The sequence below is a fragment of the Camelus dromedarius genome, chromosome 26 (genome assembly GCF_036321535.1).
Source record: "Camelus dromedarius isolate mCamDro1 chromosome 26, mCamDro1.pat, whole genome shotgun sequence".
NCBI classification, from domain to species: domain Eukaryota; kingdom Metazoa; phylum Chordata; class Mammalia; order Artiodactyla; family Camelidae; genus Camelus; species Camelus dromedarius.
The window spans coordinates 3,404,767-3,427,320 of record NC_087461.1 but is presented as its reverse complement, the minus strand read 5'-3'; the positions used below and the strand labels follow the sequence as shown (position 1 = coordinate 3,427,320).

Genomic DNA, 22,554 nt, shown 5'->3' with positions numbered 1-22,554 from the left:
TGTCTCTCGGCTCGTTTATAACGTGGCAGACACCGCTGGTTCGTAGCGGCAGACCTGCCCTACTAGACGGCTTCAGCTTGCCACACACCACACCAGGTCACATCCTGTCCTGTCATCGTGGTCCACGCCGGAAAGGCTGAGGCCTCGGTCCAGCTCTGCTCAGCACATGAGCTGATGTGGGAACCTCATTGCAGAGCTTCCTAAGCTTCACTTCCCTCCTCCTCACCAGGGAAGTAACAGCCCCCGGGGTAGTTGTGAGAATAAATGAACACATGCAAAGCACTCAGCACGGGCTTGGAAGGTGACCAGTAAGTGTGCGTTTGCTTTCTTACTGTTACTATTATCAGAACCTCCACCAGATTCCCCTGTCCCTTCTGAAGGGGGCATGTGCAGGGAATACTTACGAGTCCACCGTCTGAGACATCTTTATCAGCTCCTCCACCCGAAAGGGACCTCGGGAACTTAAGACCCCAGTCTCTGAAGAGACCATGGCTCTGGCCCCTGGAAAATCACCATCTAGCCCATCTTTAAAGTCCTCCAGAGGGAGCCGTGCCTGGTCTCCAGACTTAATTGCCCCTTTCACTACCGTCCTCAGGGGTCCCGCCTAACTTTTTCCTGTCCCCTTTTTGTTCTCACGGATTTCCTTAACGTTCCACATCACGGCATCTCCCTCTTACTCAAACCCATCTCCAAATGCCATCAGCTTGGCTGAGGGTCTGACTCTGTTCCCCACTAGAGTCACCAGCACCTTGGAGCCGTCAGGAAGGGACGCCCACGTGGATGTGAGCATGAACTCGGTGCTCGAATTGCATCCACGGGGAAGGTCCCTGTCGGCTGCTGCCGGCCATCCCAGCCCCACATCCTGGTCAGGCCACACGGTCTGCCGGACATGATCACAGCATCCTGGACCACGCCGGGGAGGGGTGACTGCAGGGAGGGAACCGCCAAGTCTTACTCACCTAGAACTTCGAGCGTGCGGCTCAATCTAGAGAATGAATGTGAGAGTGAGTGAGTGAGTGACTGGAGCCCGATCGCTGAACTCTGTCCTAGTTACACTCAGAGCCATCAATCAAGCCTCTCCCATAGGCGAGGCACAGGATGAGGACCTAAAATCCTCAGCTGGTGATCTGTTTGTCCCCCCAGATCCGCTGTCCACGAACGGAAAAGCCACCCATCTCGGTCCCAGCAGGCTGACCTGCGTGCACACAGGGGCCCGTGGGCCCTCAGCTGCCATGCCCTGGGGTCAGAGGGAGGGAGCAACGTGGGGTCTCTGCATCCCCCGAGAGGGTCAGCTTCCATCAGGCTGCCGGCTCCAGGGACTGCTTGGCCCTCGACCCGCTGGGCCTGGGGTGGCACTGCCTGGCACTCTGCAACATCCCTTGTGGTTCCCCCACCCTCCCCACACCTCTGTAAGAGCCCCTTTATTAAACTCTCCTCAACCTGCCTGACACAAGAGGGCCGTGTGTTTCCTTCTAAATCGGACTTGTGGACACATGGAAACACCGCCTGGGAAGGGGATGGGCAGTCAGTTCACCTCTAGACGTGAGCTACAAGAAGAACCCCTCCTTCTGGCTTCTCTTCATTTTGGGGGGAGAGCAGCAAAGTCTTTTCTTTCTTATTTTTTAAAAATTACTTCTTTGAATAGTTAACACATTCAGATGGTTCAAAATTCAAAAAATTAAGAGTATATACATGTGTATATGTAATATATAATATAAATATATACACTGACGTCTCCACCACCCGGTCGCTTCCAGAGATGGGGTGCCGTGGGGTCCCCCTCACGGGCCAGCCTTTCCACCTCCAGGCAGCGTCTCCCACAGTTCCCCCACTGCTGTGCTACTGTCCACAGAGGAAGCTGAGCCTCGGGGCCGTGGCGTTCTGCCCGGGACTGGAAGCCCTCCGTGCCCCCTGCCCTGGCTCACACCAAAGCTTCCGGAAAACCCGACAAGGACCATTCCTCACGCCCCGGGCCCTTTGGCATCAGCAGTCACGGAATGGAGGGGCAGGATTTACCTCTCCAGGCAACAATGTTCTCTTCAGATTAGAACCAAAAATAATAATAATAAAAATCAAAGCTCAGCGTGGTTGGCAGCGTGCAGACATCCTGCCCTGTGGGGACCTCATGATGCCAGCACAGAGGGGGAACTTACTTAGCAGCCCAGTCACCTACTCCTCCCTGCATAAGGCTCCCTCCAGCCCTGTGACAGGTAAACGGCGACTTCGCCTTCTAGTTTGCCACCAGAGACCACAAGGACACAGGAGATAAATGACCATTCACTCTGCAGCTAAGTGAGGTCAGGTGGGGACTCGGGAGAAAGTCCGGAGACAAGGCAGCCCCGTTATATGTGGAATAATGGAGCCATTGAGGACGGTGACTTGGAAACGACACGTCATCAGCTGAGACCGGACAGAACCCCTGGTCCCTGCTCTTAGCTGTCACCTGCCTTCTCAATGTCCCCAAAGGATGGGGAGTGCCGACCCTGCCCCTTCACAACCAGCACCTCATAATGGCATGTTAGCAACCTCCGTTAAGAGGCCACTAGGGTAACAGGGCAACTGCAGCTTTAACCTGACGATTCATCTGAATGAGGAGAAGGGTGAAGAGATGGCAGGAAAGGCAGGGTGGAGACAGCCGGAGAAAGTCACGCGGCCAGTCCCCGGTGCCCAGGTCTAAGTGACAGTGGGTCACTGGGCCCAAGTCCCTTGCAACACAAATAAAAGAAAAGCAGGAGTCGGACGGCTCTGAATGGAGAGTAAAACGAACCTCCTTCTGCATCCTGGGCTCTGACCTGAAGGTGGCTCTGGGCTCCAACCTCAGGGTGGCCCTGGGCCGGACCCAGCTCTGCAGGGCCCTGGGCAGAGCAGGGCCTCCATCACTCTGCCAGGAAAATGGGGCCATGGGAGCATCTGGGACTTTCCGACGGGCCTCGTGCACCCAGCACCCGGGACAGAGGAGAAGGGCCTGCAGGTGGGCCAGGTGGGGCGCTAGGTGGCAGGCTGCCAGGCGCAGGGAGGAAGCGCTCGCCTGCGTAGGCCGGCCCACTTCACCTCGCCTACGCTGCTGCCCGGCGCACCGTTTCACCCCGCCCCACAAAGCGGTCCCCGTCCATGCGCACGTTTTGCAGAGGAGGAAACTGCGGCTCCGGTAGATTAAATGACTTCTCGAGAGTCAGAGGGTAGAACAGGACGGAGGCAGGACTCGCACTCAGATCTGCTTCCACACCGGCGTCTGTCGCCCTCAACCCCCCGCCCTCCGGTCGCTCTCGGAGACTCGGACCGCAATCAGCGCGCAGCCAGGACTCCACGCTGCAAACGTCTCGCCACCGTAGAACCACCCCCCCCACCCCGCCCCAAATCACCAGTCCGTCGATTCCACCTGCATCTCAGAACTTGATGCAGCGCCATCGCGGGGCGTCCCGGGTACCACGACCTGCGCCCGTGCCCTGCGCACCCGCTCGGGCACGTGCGGTCGGCCGCCGAGTGGCTGGCGGGAGCGAACCGGGTCAGAGGGGCGATGCGGGATCCGAGGGACAGTGCGGGGCTGGCGGGGACACCGCGGCGCCCCCCCGCCGCCCCCGGGACCGCCGCAGCCTGCGCGCCGCGCGCGCACCTGGCCCGCGCGGGTCTCGGGCCCGGCCCGGCCTCGCCTCGCCCCGCGGGGACCGCCTACCTTTCCGGAAGGGCATCGCGGAGGGGCGCTCCCAGCGGGGCCGGCCCGGGACTCCGAGGCCGGGCGACGTCCGAGTGCCAGTCCCGCGGCTCGGGGGCGCCTGCGGGTGCCGGGTGCCGGGCAAGGGAGGGGGAACGGGACATATTTGGGCAAAGGCCGGCGCGTCACCGGCGGAGGGAGGAACCGCGGCGGAGCGGGAAGCGCGGCCCCGGGGCGGGCCTGGCGGAAACCGCTTAACCCCTGCGCTCCCGGCCCGGCCCGCGAGCCGGCCGCCTCCCCTCGCCCGCTCCCGGGTCGGAGTTCCGAGACCCCCCATCGTGGACCCCGGAGCTGGGCCTGCCTCTCCTGACACCACTGAGCGGAAAGAAAACTCCTGATCAGGAAGAAAATCAACTCGTTCATCAAAGCCTTCGGGCGACTCGGGACATCATGCTCGGAAGTGTTTGGGGAACTTCATCCCGCTTTACTCTGGTCGTCCTCAGGCACAGGCGAGTGCTTCAGTGGCAGGCTGACCTGAAATCAAATGGGGGCTGGAGGGAGCCGCTCCACACAGCTCAATAAATGTCAGAAAGTACCCTGAGTGTGGGACTTAGAGAGCTGTATCCCGGAGAAGCGGAGGAGGGGCCCCTCACGGCACCGGTCACTTTGCCTTTGTGAGACCCGCACCTGAGAGATGCTTCATTACTTGGTGGGCTCAGGTGTCTCAGAGGCGAGTCACCCTTCCGGTCAGGAGTGTTAGTTCCTGCGAAAAGTGCTGTTTCACAATGCAGTTTGAAGAAATGCTGTTAGGACAATCTCCTGATCTAATATTCAAAGCACCCATGCAAATTGGCCGACTTTCTATACAGTGGAAAAAGAACCACCCAGGTGAGCTGGAAAGTCACAGCCAGTGGATTTTTTTTTTTAATCTTTTCTTGATCAGAATCAGTTTCCTAGCCTCCTATCTTTGATGGTTAAGAGTCCGAACTCCCCCCACACGCTGCTGAACGGAGAAGGAAGTGGCCAGACAGCATATTGTCTGTTGGCTTGGGAGCACGGCCCTGGCCTTCTCAACAGACACTTGTTGCGTTGACCCAGCTGGAGATCTGGATGGTGACCTAAGAGTGGGAGTTGGTCTGCCTGAGGGGAGCAGGCAGTGAGGGACGTTGGGAGTCCCAGATCCAGTGCTGGGGGCGCTGTCAGCTCCCTCTGCCCTTTTCCCTGCCACCACCATAATGCCCGATGGACGTGCACTTTGCTCCATGGACTTAGCTGCCACGGAAGGCAAATTTATCTGAGGTCAGATAAACTGTGCAGGACCGCACATCTCAGACTCAGATTGCCATGAGTCATAATGAAGCCAGAGGCCACGCACTGAGACGCATGTGTCTTCCTTCTCGCTGGCATCTCTACTGCCCTTGCGGACTCCTGTGACCGGTGGTGATACAACAAGATGAAGCGTGGTAGAAATGGACTGTGACCCGGAGAACAAAGTGAGACGCTGTGAGTCCACACTGACATAAACAGACGCACAAGTAAGAGGGAGAGGAGGCACGTGCCTTCTCACAAATCCCAGAATTTACAGAAATTGTTAGAATTCTAGGTAATAAATGTGGAAGGAATCACACGACTAGGAGAGTCACCATTTGGCAAATACCAGAGTAGCAACTGTTTCGCAGAATCATCAGTGGATGCTAAAATTAGTGAGCATAGATATGATGAGAAATGGAAACTGACAATTTCAAAGTTCCTCCCACGAGGTAATTATCAATTACAAAGCAGGGAAAGGCAGCTTTACCGTGGAGAAGGCTGGCAGCCGCCTTAAGCAAAGGATCACGTGGTGCTCCTCTTGGTACAGCGCACCGGGAAGGACACAGTGCCACGTCTGCAGTGCTCTTGCCAAAAACACCTAATTGGAATCTAATCTAGGGGAAGCAGGAGACCCTAAAATAAGGGGCATTCTACAAAATAGCTTGCCAGCCCTTCTTCAAAAATGTCAAAATCACGAAAGACAAAGACTGAGGACGTGTTCCAGATGAAAGGGCACTGAAGAGACACGACACGAAGTGGGGCATGCGCTGCGCCCTGGGTGAGGAAGGAGACACCAGTAGGGCAGCTGGTGAAATCTGAATAGGACTGTGCCAGCGCTAATTTCCAGATTTCAATCACTGTGCTGTGTTTAGATAACGACCGGGAGACGGGAGTGAAGGGTGCACGGGAACTCTTTGTACTCTTTGCAACGTTTTTGTTAAGGCTGAAATTAATTCAAAATGAAGTTTTTTAAAATTTAAAAGTAACTATAGATGCTGGTAAGCTCACTAAATGAGAAAACCCCCAAACTTTAGCCGTGTGATCAACTGCCCTGCTGCCAGGTGGCACAGGGAGGAGCGTCACCACAAATTTAGTGGCTTAAAGCACCGCCAGTTTACTAGCTCGCAGTTCTGCAGGTCAGAGGTCCCATGGCGGAACCGCGTCCTGTGCTCAGGATCCCGTGAGGCCGAACTCGAGGTGTCAGGCAGGCTGAGTTCTCATCAGGAGGCTCTGGACGAAAGTCTGCTTCCAGGTTTCTCGTTGGCAGAGTTCAGTTCCCGAGGCTGTGGGAATGGGGTCCCCATTTCCTGCTGGCTGTCTGTGGGGGCCCCTCTCAGCAACCAGAGGCCACGCGGCCCCTCCAGGCTCAAGTCAGTCAGGATGGGCTGAGTCCTTCTCATGCTCTGACCTCTTCTTCTAGGACCAGCAGGAGAAAGTCCGCTGCCTTAGAGGACTCGGGCCCACCCACATAATCTCCCTCTTAAGGTCAACCAACTTGGGATCTTAATCACATCTGCAGATTCTCTTCTCAGTGGTACCTAGGCTCCTGTTTGCTGGAATCACTGGGGGAAGTGTGTGTCCACAGGGGCGGGCCAGGATGAAAATCCTGCCTACCACGGAGCCTAATTTCTCAGACCGAACACATGGCTGTGGATTGGTGGCAGGTTTACTGGGGGGGGGGGGGGGATGGGCTACCTGCAGTGAGGATGCGGGTTCCCCGGGCCCCCCACGTCGGTCTGACCTGGCTCGGCTATGGGATGCTTCACAGAGAGGGCCTCCTTTGTCTCCTAGCAACCCTCCTCTTTCTAAACTCCTGCCTGTGCCGAGCGTCATCAATTATCCTTTCCTTTCTTTCCAGCTAGGGTTTCAGAAATTGAGATTCCATGTCTAGGGGACAGCTCCTTTTCAAATCCTTGATTAATGTCCCCCAGGAAGGAGAGAACAATTGTATTTTTTGCTCAACTGTCCCTGCACTTCGTAAGCACCAAAGTCGAAGCTCCAAAGTCAGTGGTCGGCCTTGGCAAGCTGTTCACTGAGTTTAAGTTGAGCCTCTGAAGCCCACTGAGCCCAGGGATGGGTCTGCGTTGAGGACGGAGCCACTGGAAACGTCAGTGCCCTAAACGGCCCTGAGCGTGACCAGTCTGCCCCTAGGAAGCCACGCCTGTGCCAGTACAACCAGGCTTTTTTCTCCTGTTACAAAGGGCTTTGATGTGTTTTTTTTCCACTGCACTCTGACGAGTTTTTGATTCAAGCAGAGGCCAGCATTCACTCCGTTCTGCGGATGACAGAGCTGGCCCCGGCAGGGAGGCGGCTGCCCTGGGCCAGATGAGGACAGAGCAGGGACTGCATCGAGGCTGCTGACCACGGCCACTGTTCTCGCTCCACACCCTTTCTCCAGGGAGCTGGCTCTCTCCTGCGGTTATTGTCCCGCAGGTCCTCTGAGGGTTAGCTTAGCTGGGAAATGGGGGCCATTCAGTCTCAGTGCATTTCATCTTAATAAACTATTTATGGCTGAGGATCCGAGCTGCCTCTTTCCCAGAAATCAGCCTAGACTTCTTGGGCCCAGTGGCAGCCTTCCACCCCCAGTAGGTCCTAGAATACGATGCTGCCTTCCGAGGGGGAAAGGAGCGAGTCACATAATCACTTCTGGAGAAAAAGGGTACATGTTCCTTATGGGATTTCACTTCACCTGTAATAAGGACACTCGAGAGGCAAACTAACCCGTGGACGAGTGGGGCGGGTGGGGGGCGCGTGACCAAGGCGAGGGCTGGCTGGTGCTGCTGCTGCGGCCGCCGCTGCCTCCTCTTCCCCTCCTCTGTTGCCACGTTTGTGAAATACAGAGGACATTAGCTGTTGGCCGCATGTAAGGAGAAATGACTGCTTAAAAGAAAAGATACATGAATTTCTAATGTTAGACAAGCATTTTACTGTAACTGAGGGGGCTTTTATATATACAAAAAAACTGCTTGAATTATTTCTATTTTCATGTAATATTCATTCATTTTATTCAAATGAAAAAGTGTAGGTTTTCCTTAAGCTTTTATGTTTAACTTAAAACTGATTATTCTACTTATAACTTTATTTTAGAAAATACAGTAAAATTTAAGTCACTCTTAAGAGAAACTTTGATGACTGGTCCCATTTAGAAACTTAGTGATTTAAACTGCCTGAACAATTTAAACCTTCATTTATGAAATTAACTTCACAAGACTTCAGTTTGCTCACAACCTTTCCAAGTTCTTAACCAGCTGAATATGGTGAATCTGAAGTTCACTGAAATGTTCCCATAACCTCACAATCTTAATAAAATTGTACTGCACTGTTTTAGCTTAAATCACAAGTCTACATCAAATACTCAATTACGTATTTTAAACTGGAATCACAAGTTTCCTCCATTGAATACTCTAATTTGCCACTTTCTCTTAAAATTACAAGTTCTTAAAATATCAAATAGGTACAGATCACCTAAACTTAACCCCAAATTTTCAAAAATATGAGTTTAATTTACTGCACATTCCTCTGCTTACACAGAAATTTTCCAGGGTTAAAAGAAACTTAATACATGAATGTCATTACTAGGAAGTCAAAGGTTCTGTCCCAAGGCACTGAAGTTACTTATGGACCAAAAAGACCCCCAAAAAATACACAATAGTGGTTTCCGTATCTTCTAAATTGTGGGCTATATTATTTTTGCAATATAATCTTTAAAACTAAAAAGAAAGCTAAATTATAGATCTGCTGCTGGGAAGTTTCTAGATGGAATCTGAGAAGAGCTTTTAAGCTATTACCAAGCCTTTGCTGCTTACTTCAAGATGGCTTCAAAATTAGCCAGGGAATTAAATTCTACATGGTGTCATGTGCTGGCGGAGCCAGGGCTGAGCTTTCTCGGGGCAGAGGTGCACGGAGAGAGGACAGGCCTGCAGACAGTTAAAGGAAAAGCTGGCGTCAAAATCACAGTCCCCTGGGGTAAGGTCACCAGACGCCTGGCTCTGAGGGACAGATGTCCAACTCAGAGGAGACTGGGCAAAATGGCAGTTTTCTAGAAGAATGGTGGTATTACTCGGGATAAAAGACAAAACATCCAAACCACGGGACAAGATGCCAGTGTTCCAGGGACAAGGGGCACAAGGACCATGTACACAGCCAGGACCCCACCCATCTCTCACTCCTCCTCCTGCTGGCTGTCTCCTTATTTCACACTGAACCGGCCCCCACCACCCCCCCAACCGGTGTTCGGGGACACAGCTGATGGCAACAGCAGTGGCTCTTGGGGCCGCATCCCCTCCGTGGTGGAGGTCCTGAAGAACGAGGGGGCTCCCGCGGGAGCCGTGTGCTCCGAGCTGGGGAAGAGTGGTTCCAGGAATGGGGTGGGCTCTACTGAAGGGTCGCACCTGGTTCCGGAGAACAGCTCATCCCCCTGGGCTTCGTCAACTATGCGCGGATCTATGGGAAGGGCCAGGAATCAGGAGACCTAGATTCTGGTGCTGACTGCTGTCACCAGCCAACCTGCTGACTTTGGAGGAGCCCCTCCCTTTGCTGGGCCTCAGTTTTCTCAACTCTAAAGTGACTCAGAAGACCTCGAAGGAGGCTTCCCAGGCCCGGGACTACAGTCCTCTAAATTAGGGGCAGAAAGGCAGATTGGGGAGCCAAGGAGAAGCAATAAGGGCACTGGGCAGACGGATGGAGGTGCGGGCACTTACTGCTCAGCAAACACCCTGAAGGAAAGCGGGCGCTAGCCGGGCGAAACTGTGCAGCCAGGTGCAAAACAAGGAAGAGGAAGAAGGTTGCAGCCCAGCGGGCACTGGAGCACCTGGCCTCGCCCAGGGAGGGCCCCGACCATCCATGCCAGCAGACCCACCGAAGTGCCTCCGGCCGGGTCCCCTGCCCCTCATTTTATTCCTTCCTGAATCCAGCTTCCGGCACCTATGATACTATGCAAAAGCAGAATGACCTTGCAGCCCTGTTTACTGATTTTCCCCCTCAGATCATGAGCTCTGAGCCCGCCTGGCACGCAGCAAGTCCTCATGGAACGTTTGCCGGGCGGATGAAGGAAGGGTGTTCGGAAGATTGTGCTTCTAAAGCTTAGACATTCATCTTTGTACCTTCAGCTCCAAGAGCCTGCTTCACCGTACGCACATAATTTTTAAAAGAATGAGTCAGCCAATCAACGAGGCTACCTTTCCTGCTGAATATGGACCCATACATATCTCTGTGTGGCTTGGACTCTAAATTACTCCTGTCCTCTTCGTCACCAGTCTTGCACAATGCCTGGCGTGCACAAAATGCTCAGTAAACATTTGGCAAAATGCAGCTAACTAAACAATACCTCCTAATCTCTGTATTAAATTTTTTTAAAAATCCTGGAGCCACCCATTTTCAGACACCTAATTCTGTATCAGTCAGGGGTGTTTCTGCCCTTAAGGCACAGAAATCTCAGTCTGCTGGGGCTTAAACAAGAAAGGGCAGCTGCTTCTGGTGGAGGAAGCCCAGAGGCGCATGGCCCAGTGGTGAGTCTACAGGTTCTGTCCCACCGGCCGTAGTGAGTGGGCTTGCTGCTCACAGTCCAGTCCGGCCACCGCCGCATCTCCAGGCCCGGGTCCACGGTGTTCAGGCCTGAGCCGGGACAAAGGGCAGCTCCAGCTCATCCTTCCCTTCCACCAGGAAAGCAGAGGCTTTCCCTGAAAGGCCTGAGATACCCCTGCTTCGTCTCATGGGACAGGCTCACAACACAGCTGCTGGGAAGCAGGTGTTTCCTAGAAGAGGGCAGGTGGGAAGAAGAGGGCTGGGGACGGCGGGTGACCACGGGGCTCCCAAGCGGGGGTGGTGTCTGGGGGCTTTCTGGTCCTGTTCAACGTCAGCTGCGGGAAGCACCCCCTGAGGGACATTCGGGTCCTTAGAACTTGTTCAAAGCAGATGTCTTAGACAAGCGCCAATCCTGGGCCAAGGCTTTGTAAAACATTTCACTAAAATGAACTGTCTCAGATTCCCAAGATTAGCTGGGAGTTCACCGTCGACATGACGTCTTGTAGGTAAGTCTGGGGTCACGGCTTTGCCGTCTGACCGGGGATGCCCAGCACCCACCCCCGGCTGGTGGACCAAGAACTGAAGACAGATGAGGACACGGAAACTAGACTTTGGTCCACCTCTGGCTGGGCAGGATGGGTCCGCCTGCCGTGCAAGGAAGACCAGTGAGCCCGGTAAACCCTGAAGTTCTGGTGTCTGTGGGAGCCTTCTGTGGCTTAAGCAAAGCGTCCATGCTTTGAAATTTTTTGTTTTAATGTGGCTCTAAGAGCTAGAAAAAAGGGAAAAAAAAAAAACCCTTTTCTCCAAGCTCTGAATGTGTTTTTCACACTTAGTGCCTACAGAATGGTAAGCATTCAGAAATACTTCTTTGATGGCTAACTGCTATAAAAATATATGATTGCCCTGAATATGTTTCCACTCCACCCCAATCTAGAAATAAATTACATAATTTGGCTTCAGTGAGCACTCTACGCGATGGCAGACAGACGGCGTCCTCTAACACTGGACAAGGCAGCTGTGGCACCCCTTCCCTCCTGCCCAACATTTTCAAACGGACTTGTTTCAAAAAGAAGTCCAGCATCTTACTCTAGCCCCTTCTTCCCTCTGAGCCCTGGGAAGATGAAACACTTCCACACAAATAAGCCCGCGAAGGGCCATGGAACAGCACGGTGGCGGCACCGCCCAGCTGGCAAAGTCACTTCAGCCTTGGGAAACAACGTCTGGGTCTGCTCAAAAGGTCATTCACAGGAGGGGACTAGAGGCTCAGGATGAGGGGCGTGTGGGTGCCTGGTGGGAAGCCTGAGAGGACATGTGAGGAGGGAGGTTTATTGTTGTCAGGAACTAAGCATCTGTCTCATCGCTCGGAGGGAAAAGTGCAGCCTTTATTCCTGCCTGGTCGTCGTTATAAAACCCCTGCCACCAGTGCAATGGAGCGAAGGTGGCAACTGCACAGCACTCTTACAGCCGAGGCAAATTCCTTACGAGTTTCATCAGCCCACTGAGGGGGCTGCAGAGAAGCAGCGCGTCTTTCTTAAAGAGAAATCGTTACTTTTGATCTCAAGAAGGATGGAGCCTTTGGCCAGACGCTGCTGAGTGCAGGGGTCCTGCGCCACACCTGCTGCCCAGAGCGGGTTACACTCCAGCGGCGGGGGCCTCAGAGGAGACGGAGAGGCGTGAGGATGAACTCAGCGGAAGGAGCGGGGCCAGGGGGGCGCCCACCTGTCCCAGTCCCGCCCCGCCCCTGTCCGCCCCCAGCGCTGGACTCAGTGAGCCGTGACCGAGCCCTTCCCACGGCTCCTGGACAAGCGCGCCGGAGTATGCCGCCTGGGGCGCAGTGACAACTGTTCGTGCTTCTAAGGCTGAAGAGGGGACAGAAATGTGAGCACAGCCTTGAGAGGGACACGATCTCGGCAGACAGGAAGCTCCCCTCTGCGGGAGCCCTGGGAACACACTGACAGGAGCTCAGTGAGTCAGAGACCGTGAGTCAGCGTGAAGGTGGTGACTCACTGGACCCGGGAGATGTGAGAAAACTCTCCTCCTCCATCCTCGGCCCGGCCTCCTGCAGACTTCCTGCGGGACCAGAGCTTGTATTTTTAGGGACTGCTTTTATTTTGAGTCTTCCCTTTTCTTTTCTCTGGTAACGCCCACACTTACTAGATTGTTGCAAGAAAGCCGAACTCTTTTCATACCTCTGGGTGCGCAGAGAAGGCCTCGGAGGGAGGAGGCGCAGCCTGGGGAAGGCGCGGGGGCGGGACGTGGGAGGCGGGGCGCAGCCGCACACCCGGGCTGGCAGAGGAGTGGGCGTCCAGCTCCGTCACTGCCCTCGGGCTGCCACAGCGATGCGGCAGCCTGCGTCTCACCTTTCAAAGTAAGTTTTGGAGTTCTTCAGGCATCTCCAGTTCCTACAAACATAGATCACTTTTTAAGAGAATTTATTACCAAGACATTTAGAAAATCATTTAACAAGCACGGCAACTTTTGGAGATTCATCTAGGAAACTACTTTCTATAAACGCTGTGGGGGAAATAAGCCGCCCTGACTGTGGAAGATTGCTGGCTGCCTACCTAATAGCCAGCCACCCTCTTTTTCTCAGAAAGAGAACTTGCAAGGTTTAGCAGGACACAAGGCTGTCTGAAGAAAGGGTCCGTTCCCAGCCTCCCTTCAAGCTGGCTGTGCATTTGACAAAGTCCTGTCCGATGCAACGTGAGTAGACATGCTGGATTGTGTTATTAAAGAACAGCTGGCACTCACCTCATAAGCTCTTCTTCCACCCCTTTCTCCTTCTTGCAGGTGGAAAGCAGATGTGATGGCTGGGGCTTCAGCAGCCTTCACAGACCATGTAGTGGAAGGCACATGGTAAGGACAGAAAAGCAATTAGAGAGGCACACCTGGGTTCCCAGGACCATCACCTGCCCATCTCGGACTACTTATCCTGGAACTTTTCTGTGAGAGACAAAAAGCACTCTTATAAGTTACTGTACTAAGTTGAATAGTGTCCCCCAAATTTATGTCCTTTCCAGAACCTCAGAATGTGACCCTATTTGGAAAGTGCCTTTGCAGATAAAATTAGTCAACATGAGGCCATACTGGAGTTGGGTGACCCTAAATCCAATGACTGGTGTCCTTGTAAGAGCAGAGATACTGAGACAGAACACCACGGGATGGAGACTGGAGTGGTACATCCAAAGGCTGGAAAATGCCAAGGCTGGCCAGTAACCACCAGGAGATAAAGAAGAGGCCAGGAAGAGCCCTCCCCTAGGGCCTTCAGAGAGAGCTCGGCCCCATTAACACCTTGACTTCGGGCCTGTAGCTTCCAGAACCTTGAGAGAATAAATCTCTGTTGTTTCAAGCCCCCCAGTTTGGGATGACTTGCCAAGGCAGCCCCAGGAAGCAGGTTCACCTGCCGTTACCTGCTTGCTGCACGAGGCCCAGCGCACCCCCTCTGTACTAACCTGCAGGACCACTGCTTTCCCCGCTTGACACTCACGCCACTGTTTACTCAGAACTGGAAAATCTGCTGGCAGGTGGCTGACGATTTCCACTGATTTATAGCAGGTGGAAGTTGTATTACCAGCTCCGCTGTTAACTCTGCCCAGAACCTTCCTCCCTCACCGGCCCGTGCTGGTGACTGTTCACACGGCATTTATGTTGTGTTTACAACTAGCTGCAGAGCGTTTGCATTATCAGGTATTGTAAGTAATCTGGAGAGGATGCGAAGTAGACAGGAGACAAGTACTACGCCATTTTACATAAGGGGCTTGAACATCTGGGTTTTGGTATCCTGAGGTGGGAGGGACTCCTGGAACCAACCCCGCAGGGACAGAGGGCCGACCCTCTGAAATAAGGGGGGCAGCGCAGGAAAACTAGTTAATAAGATGGCGCAGAGCTCCCTTTCTAACACCTAGTAGGTTCTTTCACTCTTGTTCCATCTTCCCTCCTCGCCCCTCCCTTCTCTCTGCCCCCTGACCCACCCACTCTGGACAAGGAAGCTTTGGGCCACCCCAGAAACAATTGGCCAGGTGCTACCTGGGAAGCAGTTAGACCCGTCTAGAGCGGCTGTGGTCAGCAGGCCTTCCACACCCGCACTTCGTATGCAGCTGCGTGAATGCCAAAAAGAAATCAACCAGAACCCCCGGGGTTTGAGCTGGGTAACTGCTGCAGAAGAGGTGCTTTCCTCAACCAGCAAGATCCTTGCTCTTGGCTTCTGGTGATGGAACGTGGAAGAACTGAGAAGTTCCGTGGCCACCAGGGAGCAGGCGGGGGGGGGGGGGGGGGCGATGGTGAGGCGGGGATGGAGGGGCACCGGGGGCAGGAGAGCAGGGGCTGGGTCGGGTACGTGGAGGAAAATCAGAGTGGCTCTGGGCTTGCTGACACCGACTCAACTGGAGGTACCAACTCAACTGGAGGTACGGTCTAGGCCTCAGAACGGAACCAGGGAGCTTTAGAACGTTTGCTGAACGAAGCGAGGGGAATCCCGTCTCACTTCCCAGAACACCAGCTCGGGAAGGTGGCCTTTTTTTCCAGACAGCTCTGTGTTCAGTTAAAACTTGGGGGTCTCTAAGGGAAGGGGTGTGAGGGCAGGAGACCAGCTGCCTTTTGCAGGCAGGAGGCTCGTCCAGTTACTGTGCTGCTGTGTGTTTTGTCCCACGTACACTTCAAGTGCTTAGACAGCGGTCTGTACATAGTAGGTGCTCAAAAAACAGTTGTTGAAATAATAAAACGAAGAGAACCTCATTAATGTCCTTAAAGAGATAAAGTTAGGGGGAAAGAGGAAGAGAGGAAGGAGGGAGGGAGAGCATATCAAAATGACATTTCAGTAAGAGTTTGAGATCCAGCATTTGATTAATCAGAATTTCAGGAAAAGAGAACAGAAAACGAAATGATGAAGCAATACTACTACATAAACAAGATTAATTTCCCAGGCCTTAATGACACAAGTCTCTAGATTGAAACGGCCGACCACATCAGGACATTTCTCAACACTGGGAAAAAAGAAAAAAAAACCCTCAGTGTTTCCAGAGAGAAAGAGACATGTCACATTGAAAGAAAAACCAGAATGGCACTAGACTTGTCAATGTCAACTGTAGGAACTAAAACAGAATGGAGTGATAGCTCAGAAGTCTGACGGCAGACCATTAGTTTAAAACCCAGCCACGCATCTAAGTATAAAAATCAGGGATGGGGGCAGAATGTCAAGGCAGTTTCAGACATACAGAAACAAACCACATTCTCGTGAAGTTCCCGGGGGCACATACTCTGCTACAGCAAGGACGCAGAAGTTAGGAGACTCTAAGAAAAAGGGACCCAGTGCTGAGACAGGAGACACCAAGGGAAGTCTCCAGGGGGCCCTGGGCAGAGACCTGCAGAGCGAGCAGTCCGGACTGGGGTAGAGGCCAGAGGGCTTGGGGGCGAGGTCTCCAGGAAAACGATGAAAATGATTGGTATCCCTGACCAGGGGAGAGAGTACTGAATGGTACATAAAAACCAATGGAAGAACTAGGGGAAAACCTTAAGTACATACACTAAACAGCTTTTTTTTTAATTGAGCAATTGTTAACCCAAAAGTTACATAAGAAAATAATCATAATATACTACCCGGATCATAAGTGAATCACACTCATGTACTAGGAAGTTAGCAGTGACTGTTGCTTTAACACAGAATTTTGCTGTAATATTAGAAGAACAGGGGAGGAGAAAGTGCCAAAAGTGGGGCTAAGGGAGCTAAATCCTCTCCGTAACAGAAAAGCACCAGAAAGATGTCTGAAAATAATAAAGCAAGAAATAGCTTTATTAAGTGGGGAGGGTACAGCTCAGTGGTAGAGCGCGTGCTTAGCATGCACGAGGTCCTGTGTTCAATCCCCAGGACCTCTGTTAAAATGATAAGTAAATAAACTTAGTTACCTCCCTCCAAAAAACAAACAAAAAAAAATAAAGAAAGAAATAGCTTTATTAGCAAATGAGTTAAAACCAGGGAAATAAATACCATGAAATGACAGGTACAAGAGTGAAATGTGTTTTCCTTTGGGGAACAGGACGGCTGGGGCAGGGGTAGGTCTAATTTGCTATCAGCCTTTGAGCTTAGTTGGCTTTAAAATTATGCGTACATATAGACAAAAATTAAAAATTGAAAAGAGGAATAACAGCCCAAACTTACTTTTCAATTACCTCGGTTTTGGTAATAATTACACAAAATTCAGCTCAGAATGAATGAGTACAGTCGGCCCATTGTAAACCCATACGCACACACGTCTAGGGTGGCTTCCTGACCTGCTGTCCGTTCACTTCCGAAGTGACAGTGTCACAGCACCATCTGGTGTCTTAGTTCTTGATTATGACCCTAGGAACAGAACTGCAAGAAACCGCAAAGTGTGTCTTTGCCAGTTTCAGATTTTTTGCCAAACTTTCGGGCTTTGATTCCATTTACTCCTTCTGTTTCTCGGAGATAAATCAGCAATGAAATTCCCTTAGCCGCCTGTCAGTCCGTTTCCTCCCATCACCAGCCCCGGCTTCAGCGAGACACACACGCGCCCACAGGCTCTGCTCCAAAGCCACCCACGGGGACAGGGCTCTGACTTCCCGCAACTCTGAAGACTTCACGTGTTCGCTGCTCACATGCGACACACATGGGGGCGAGAAGAGTGCAGCAGGAAGCAGATAACGGGAGATTTAACAGGAGGTATTTCTAATACCGTGAGAGTGCGGAGGAGGGAAAAAGGTGGCTGCTAAGAAAAAGACCCAGCTGTTACCAAATCTGGAAGTTTCTAGTGTCCTGAGACAGATTTAAAAATATCTGCAGACACGTGACTTTTAAAGGGACAATAATGAAACAATACTGTCGTTCTCTGTTATCGTGGTTGTGTGAACTCAAGGCATTCTACATGTAAGGTAGCGCCCTAGTCTTTCCCTAAAAGAGGTTCTAGGTTACTTTGAAAAAAAAAATGTATTTTGTGAAGGTCTAGGTGGTAACCAAAACAAAGAAGACTCGCTAAGCCTTTCACAGAACAGGGTCTACGGGCTGCTCTTCCTTTAGCAAATGACACCCAGGTCCTAATGACGAAGTGTTGAGGAGTGAGAATATACTTCTAGACGGAAATGGCTAATTTTCCCATATCGTCAATATATGTGCGTTTCTATAAAACATCATTATTAATTCATTGTTCTTCAAAAGATCTAAAAATCTTTAGAATATCTTGCTTTAAAAAAGAAAACACATGCAGCTCCGTAATTCAGATTCATCCAGACCCCAGGCTCCAGTCCAGGACTCAACCACTTCCCTATCTCAGTGCCTCAGCTCAGAGCGAACGAGGGAAAAGTCAGAGCAACCCAGAGACACACTGATTGGCACGAGCTCCAGAAGGAGATGGAGTGGAGACAGAGACCATGAAGGAAGGGGAGGGAGACACCACGGAAACACTGCACGAGAGACGTCTGGGGTGTGGGTTCAAAGGACAGAAACATCCAGACTGAAGGAGCCCCGCACGCACGTGAAGAGAGGCGCAATCCTGCAACTGCTCCCGGGGCTGCAGGCCCTTCCAGAGAAAAGAAGACGGGTCACAGAGGACAGTACCGACTTTCTCAGCAGTGATGCGGGAAGAGGGCAGTGTGGCAGCGCCTTCAAAATCCTGAGGGAAAACGGGTTTTAACCAAGAACTCCATATTTAGTCTAATTATCAACTAAGTATGATGACAGAATTAAGGTGTTTTCAGGTGCAAGGCTTCAAAAACTGTATCTCCCGTGTCTCTTTTCTCAGGAACCTACTATGGGATAAGCTCCGCCAGAAACAGGGAGTCAGGAAACGGAGACCCAGACCCGCCACGGGAGGGACAGGGCTCCAACTGCCCACTGCCTCCTAGAGAACGGGAGAGCCCAGCCTCCCAGCACCGCCTCCACCCGCCCTGCCCACTCCGTCAAGTTCGCCACAAAGCAGACATTGGTATTTATATTTTTAAGACTGTGTGTGTATCATTCCCAGCTGAACCAACTCCATAAGGTGATTAATTTTCATCATTATACAACTTTTCCTGGAATTAACTGGGTCAAGTTTTTCCCGTAATTGAGTCAGACAGAGTATGCAATACATCGAATCCGTCTCCCCCGTGGAGACACCGGTCTGAGAGCCCTCACCCCCCTGCTCCCAGAGGGCCCGAGTTCTCCAGGCCTCCTGCCTGCACGTCGCGGCTCCTGGGCCAAGACTTCCTCTCCATCATCTCGGGAACGGCTTCTCCCTCTGTTCTGAGTTGGGCCCCCTGTGTCCCCACGTCAGTGTCATCTCTTTCTGGATTTACTCCTCGAGCTGCAGTGGGTTGAGGAGTGAATGAGAATCAAGGAGGCCAAGACTGAGTTCAGATTCTTCTTCTTACACACTTGCTCAGGCAGAGAAGGACGAAGAATGGGGCAGTGGAGGGAGGAGAGAGCAGCCTCGTGGGCGTGTATTTAGAAATACGAGGCAGAGCCCAGACCCCTGCTTAAGACCAGCAGCAACAGCAGAACAGTTCAAAGTAACTACCGCGGGGGGAGGCGTGGCGCGGTCCAACGTTCGCACTCCTGCACATTCACCCAACTAAGGAACAAACTCAGTCCACAAAACCCCTGCACACAGATGTTCATAGCAGCTTTGTACATAGTCGCCAAACCTGGAAGCTGCCGAGACGTCCCTCAGTAGGGGAATGGATAAATAAACTGGTACATCCAGATAACAGAATATTAGTCGCCAATAAAAAAAAAATAAGCTCTCTGGCTGCAAGAAGATTCGGATGACTCTAAAGAGCACAGGGCTGAGCGAAGGAGCCACAGCAGAAACGAAAGGCCAGGCAGTCTGAGCAGCCTGCAGACTGTGTGATTTCAGTACGTGACCTGGAAAAGGCAAAACTGTGGAGACAGCGATGAGAGTGGCAGCTACCGGGCACAGGGAGGGGGAGATCTGAACACACGCAGCACAGGGCATGTTACTTAGGGCGGTGAAACCGTCCTGTACGACAGTGTAATGGTGACTGCAAAACATTAAGCATTTGCCAAAACCCATAAAACTTTACAGCCCAAGGAGTAAGCCTTAATGTAAATAAATTCTTTAAAACTCATATGGGAGGTTGGGGGAATCCCAGGACGAAATGCAGAATGTGGCAGACAAATCTAAATTTACTGCAGACATATGAAACAAACTCCTGAAGGCTGGGGTGAGGGAATAAAGTGCGAGCTAAGTAACTGGAAGTGAGTGGAGCCTGCAGGACCAGCGGCGTGACAAACTGTCCACAGAGTGCTGCCCTCTAGCTGACAGAGTCGCTTCCCACACAGGGTAGGCACTGGCAGTTCAGAAGGAGTGCTGGGACTGAACGTCCGGAACGGTGGCTGAAGGTGGCGCCAGGCTTCTCCCCACGGCGGTGGGAAGTTACAGGTAAGCGAGGGGAGGAGGCTAGAATGACTCGTGTGGATCAGAGATGGAGACGCCGGTATGAACTCGTGTTCACCTTAACACGGATTCAGGCAGTTACACGTCTACACACACGTCTTCCTTGCTCTGTTAGCTGAGAGGGCCTAGACACGATGACACCCCCGCAGCAATGAGCTCACCTAATGGCCAGGTCTTGGCTCCCCAGCAAAAGGAACCATGGCTCCCTGGAGAAATGGCTGACCCCAGGAATGGCGCAGGAAACAGACAAGGTGAGCCTGGAGCATCCTGTGGTTCCTCTCTCCTCTCTCCTAAAAAACAGACACCACGCAGCAATGTGATGTCGAAGGCCAAAGGGACACAGGTAACCACTGCAGAAGTTTCTAGTAGCCAGTGATGGAACAATTTGAGCAACTTAAAGTAATACTGGATTATACCCCAAAGTGTAACATAAACACCATGTGCTCATACTGGTGTAAATGGCTGAGTAAGTAATCAAATGGGGGAAGAACAGATAAATCTTCCACGCAGAATTCAAATAATTTATGTAGCTACTCCACCCTGGGGAGGTGGAACAGACCTCCTGCTCCCTGAGTGGGGGCTGTGCACAGTGACTTTCTTCCGAAGAGCGGAGACCTGACAAGCACGGCCTCAGCCAGGTGACCAAGGTCGGCATCAGCGGCGTGCACCCCGATTCAATGTGATCCGAACGCACTTCACCTCTGCCGCCCTCCTCTCCCTAAAACACGACCCTAGTCTACCCTCAAGAAGACCACCAGACCAGTCCCAGCTGAGGGGGATTTTACAAAATACTTTCCCAGTGCTCAGAACTGTCAGGGTCATCAAAAAACAAGGCAAGTCCGAGAAACAGTCACAACCAAAAGGAACCTAAGAAGACTAAACGTAGTTCTGTCTCCTGAATGGGGTCCTAGAACAGAAAAAGGACTTCAGCTAAAAACTAGAGAAATCTGAATAAAGTACAAAATATCTTAATAATAATACATGTCCTGTGAGTATGTGGTGACGTGTCAACATGGGTCATTAACTGTAACAATGTACCATACTAATGGTAAGATAAGAAGCTGGGACAACGTAAGGGCACTCTGTGCAATGGTCACAGCAATCTGTAAATCTCAAATTAACAGTTCATTTTAAAAACTAATAGAGCTGGGGATCAAATCAGAACCAGGCCAAGGCCAGAAGGCCGCAGGGCAGCCGCGCTCCACTGCCCTTCCTTGCAGTCCCGTCAGGAAGGCCCTCCTCTCCAGAGGCCATGCCTCCTCCTCCTTCAAGACCCAGCACACATGGCCCCTTGTTCACTGCCACACCTAACAGATCTGCTCAGTCACCCGTGACCTCAGTACTTTGCACACAGTCAGCAGATTTACTGCCAACTTACTGCGTATGAGATACGTGTCAAGGCTGGGACTGAAGATGTCATGACGCCCACGGAGCTCAGTCAGGGGACATGGCCTATGTTCACGCGTTTCACCTTGCGTTGTTTTTGCTTCTGTCTCTGAAATAAGAACTATGAACTCTTTGAAAGCAAAGATGACTACCTTGTCATTTTTTCATTCCCAGTGCCAAAAACACCACCTATGTATACGTGGCAATTCACAGAGAAGTGCTTGTTGGAACAAAACGAAGAGCTGAACTCTCCTTCAGTTTGGGTGACTTAGCAGAAAGGCAGATTAAGAGAAAATCACAGTCTGCAAGGTTTCATACTAACAGGTGAGTTTTAAAAATTATCTGCAAAGTAATTCGCCCCCAGCTTGTGAACGTATCACACACATTTGGGGAAGCAGACAGACTGCGTCAGGAAGCGGAGAAGCCGCCTTCAGGCAACAGAAAGCACGGTCCTGTGGCTCACAGGGCTCCTCCCGCATGGCCGCAGCCCCACGGCGCGGGACCGGGGCTCCCGTCCCCAGCAGGCTTGGCACGGTGGCCTCCCTGGGAACGTGAGAAGCACTTCTGAAACCACCTCAGTTGCCACTTAGAGCTCGTTGGCCAGTCGTGTCGCATGGCCGCCCCTGGCTCCAGCCTTTAAAACAGAGGCCTAAGAAGGAGAGGCGCTCGGGCAAGCGCCGGGCCACGCGGGGCCAGCCGGGACCCAGCACGCCGCGGAGCCCCGCGCGTCTGACCTTACCTGGCCGCCTCTGGTCTGAGCGCTGTCCTGCGGCAGCTGGTCTCCAGGTGGTCCAGTCCCTCCTGTACCTCTGCAGCTACCGTCCTGGGGCACTTCAAACCATCACTTGATGTGGGAAAGCAACACCTTTCATCCCGTTTTGCAAGGCCACAGCCTCCAGTCCACACCGCTGAGGCTGCTGCCGGGCCCCGCGGGCAAGTCCGTTATGGTAGGTTTTCCCAAACCAGCAGAACTCATTGTGCAACTCTGTCGACTCAGACCGCAAGCTGGGCACAGAAAGCTTCCCTCGGCGAGGCCATGCTTCCTTCTCTGCTCTGCTCTGCTTCTGAATCAGCTCCCGTTAGTGGGACATGATGGCTTTTCTGCAGGACCTCGCAGCCTGCGCGTGTTCCGTGCCATGACACTGCTTCCCACGTATGTGTCCTCCTCCTGACGAGCCTAGGAAGTAGGTGTGACTATCACGTCCGTCTTCAGCGGAGGCACCTGGTCACACAGCGAGTAAGCAGAACTGGGGTTTGAACCCACGCAGCCCGGCA

General features: G+C 52.4%; 1 protein-coding gene and 1 long non-coding RNA gene across 3 annotated transcripts in view; both read right to left on the bottom strand.

Annotated features, from left to right (window-relative positions):
* Nucleotides 1-3,821, bottom strand: part of PFKFB3 (6-phosphofructo-2-kinase/fructose-2,6-biphosphatase 3) — a 243,824-nt gene extending 240,003 nt beyond the window's left edge. The window contains exon 1 of the mRNA XM_064479311.1: nt 3,674-3,821. Within this exon, the coding sequence (XP_064335381.1) occupies nt 3,674-3,689 (16 nt within the window). The 5' untranslated portion in view covers nt 3,690-3,821. The remainder of the gene's footprint in view (nt 1-3,673) is intronic.
* Nucleotides 3,822-11,847: 8,026 nt separating this feature from the next.
* On the bottom strand, nt 11,848-22,008 carry LOC116150552 (uncharacterized). 2 transcript variants are annotated; one of them, XR_010377915.1, is made up of 3 exons: nt 20,055-22,008; nt 13,238-13,312; nt 11,848-12,888 (listed from the first exon to the last, which is right to left on the bottom strand). It is a non-coding gene; the product is annotated as an uncharacterized LOC116150552 (long non-coding RNA). The 2 variants fall into 2 exon arrangements; XR_004134274.2 differs by lacking the exon at nt 20,055-22,008 and having other exon boundaries at nt 13,238-14,719.
* Between the last annotated feature and the right edge of the window lie 546 nt (nt 22,009-22,554).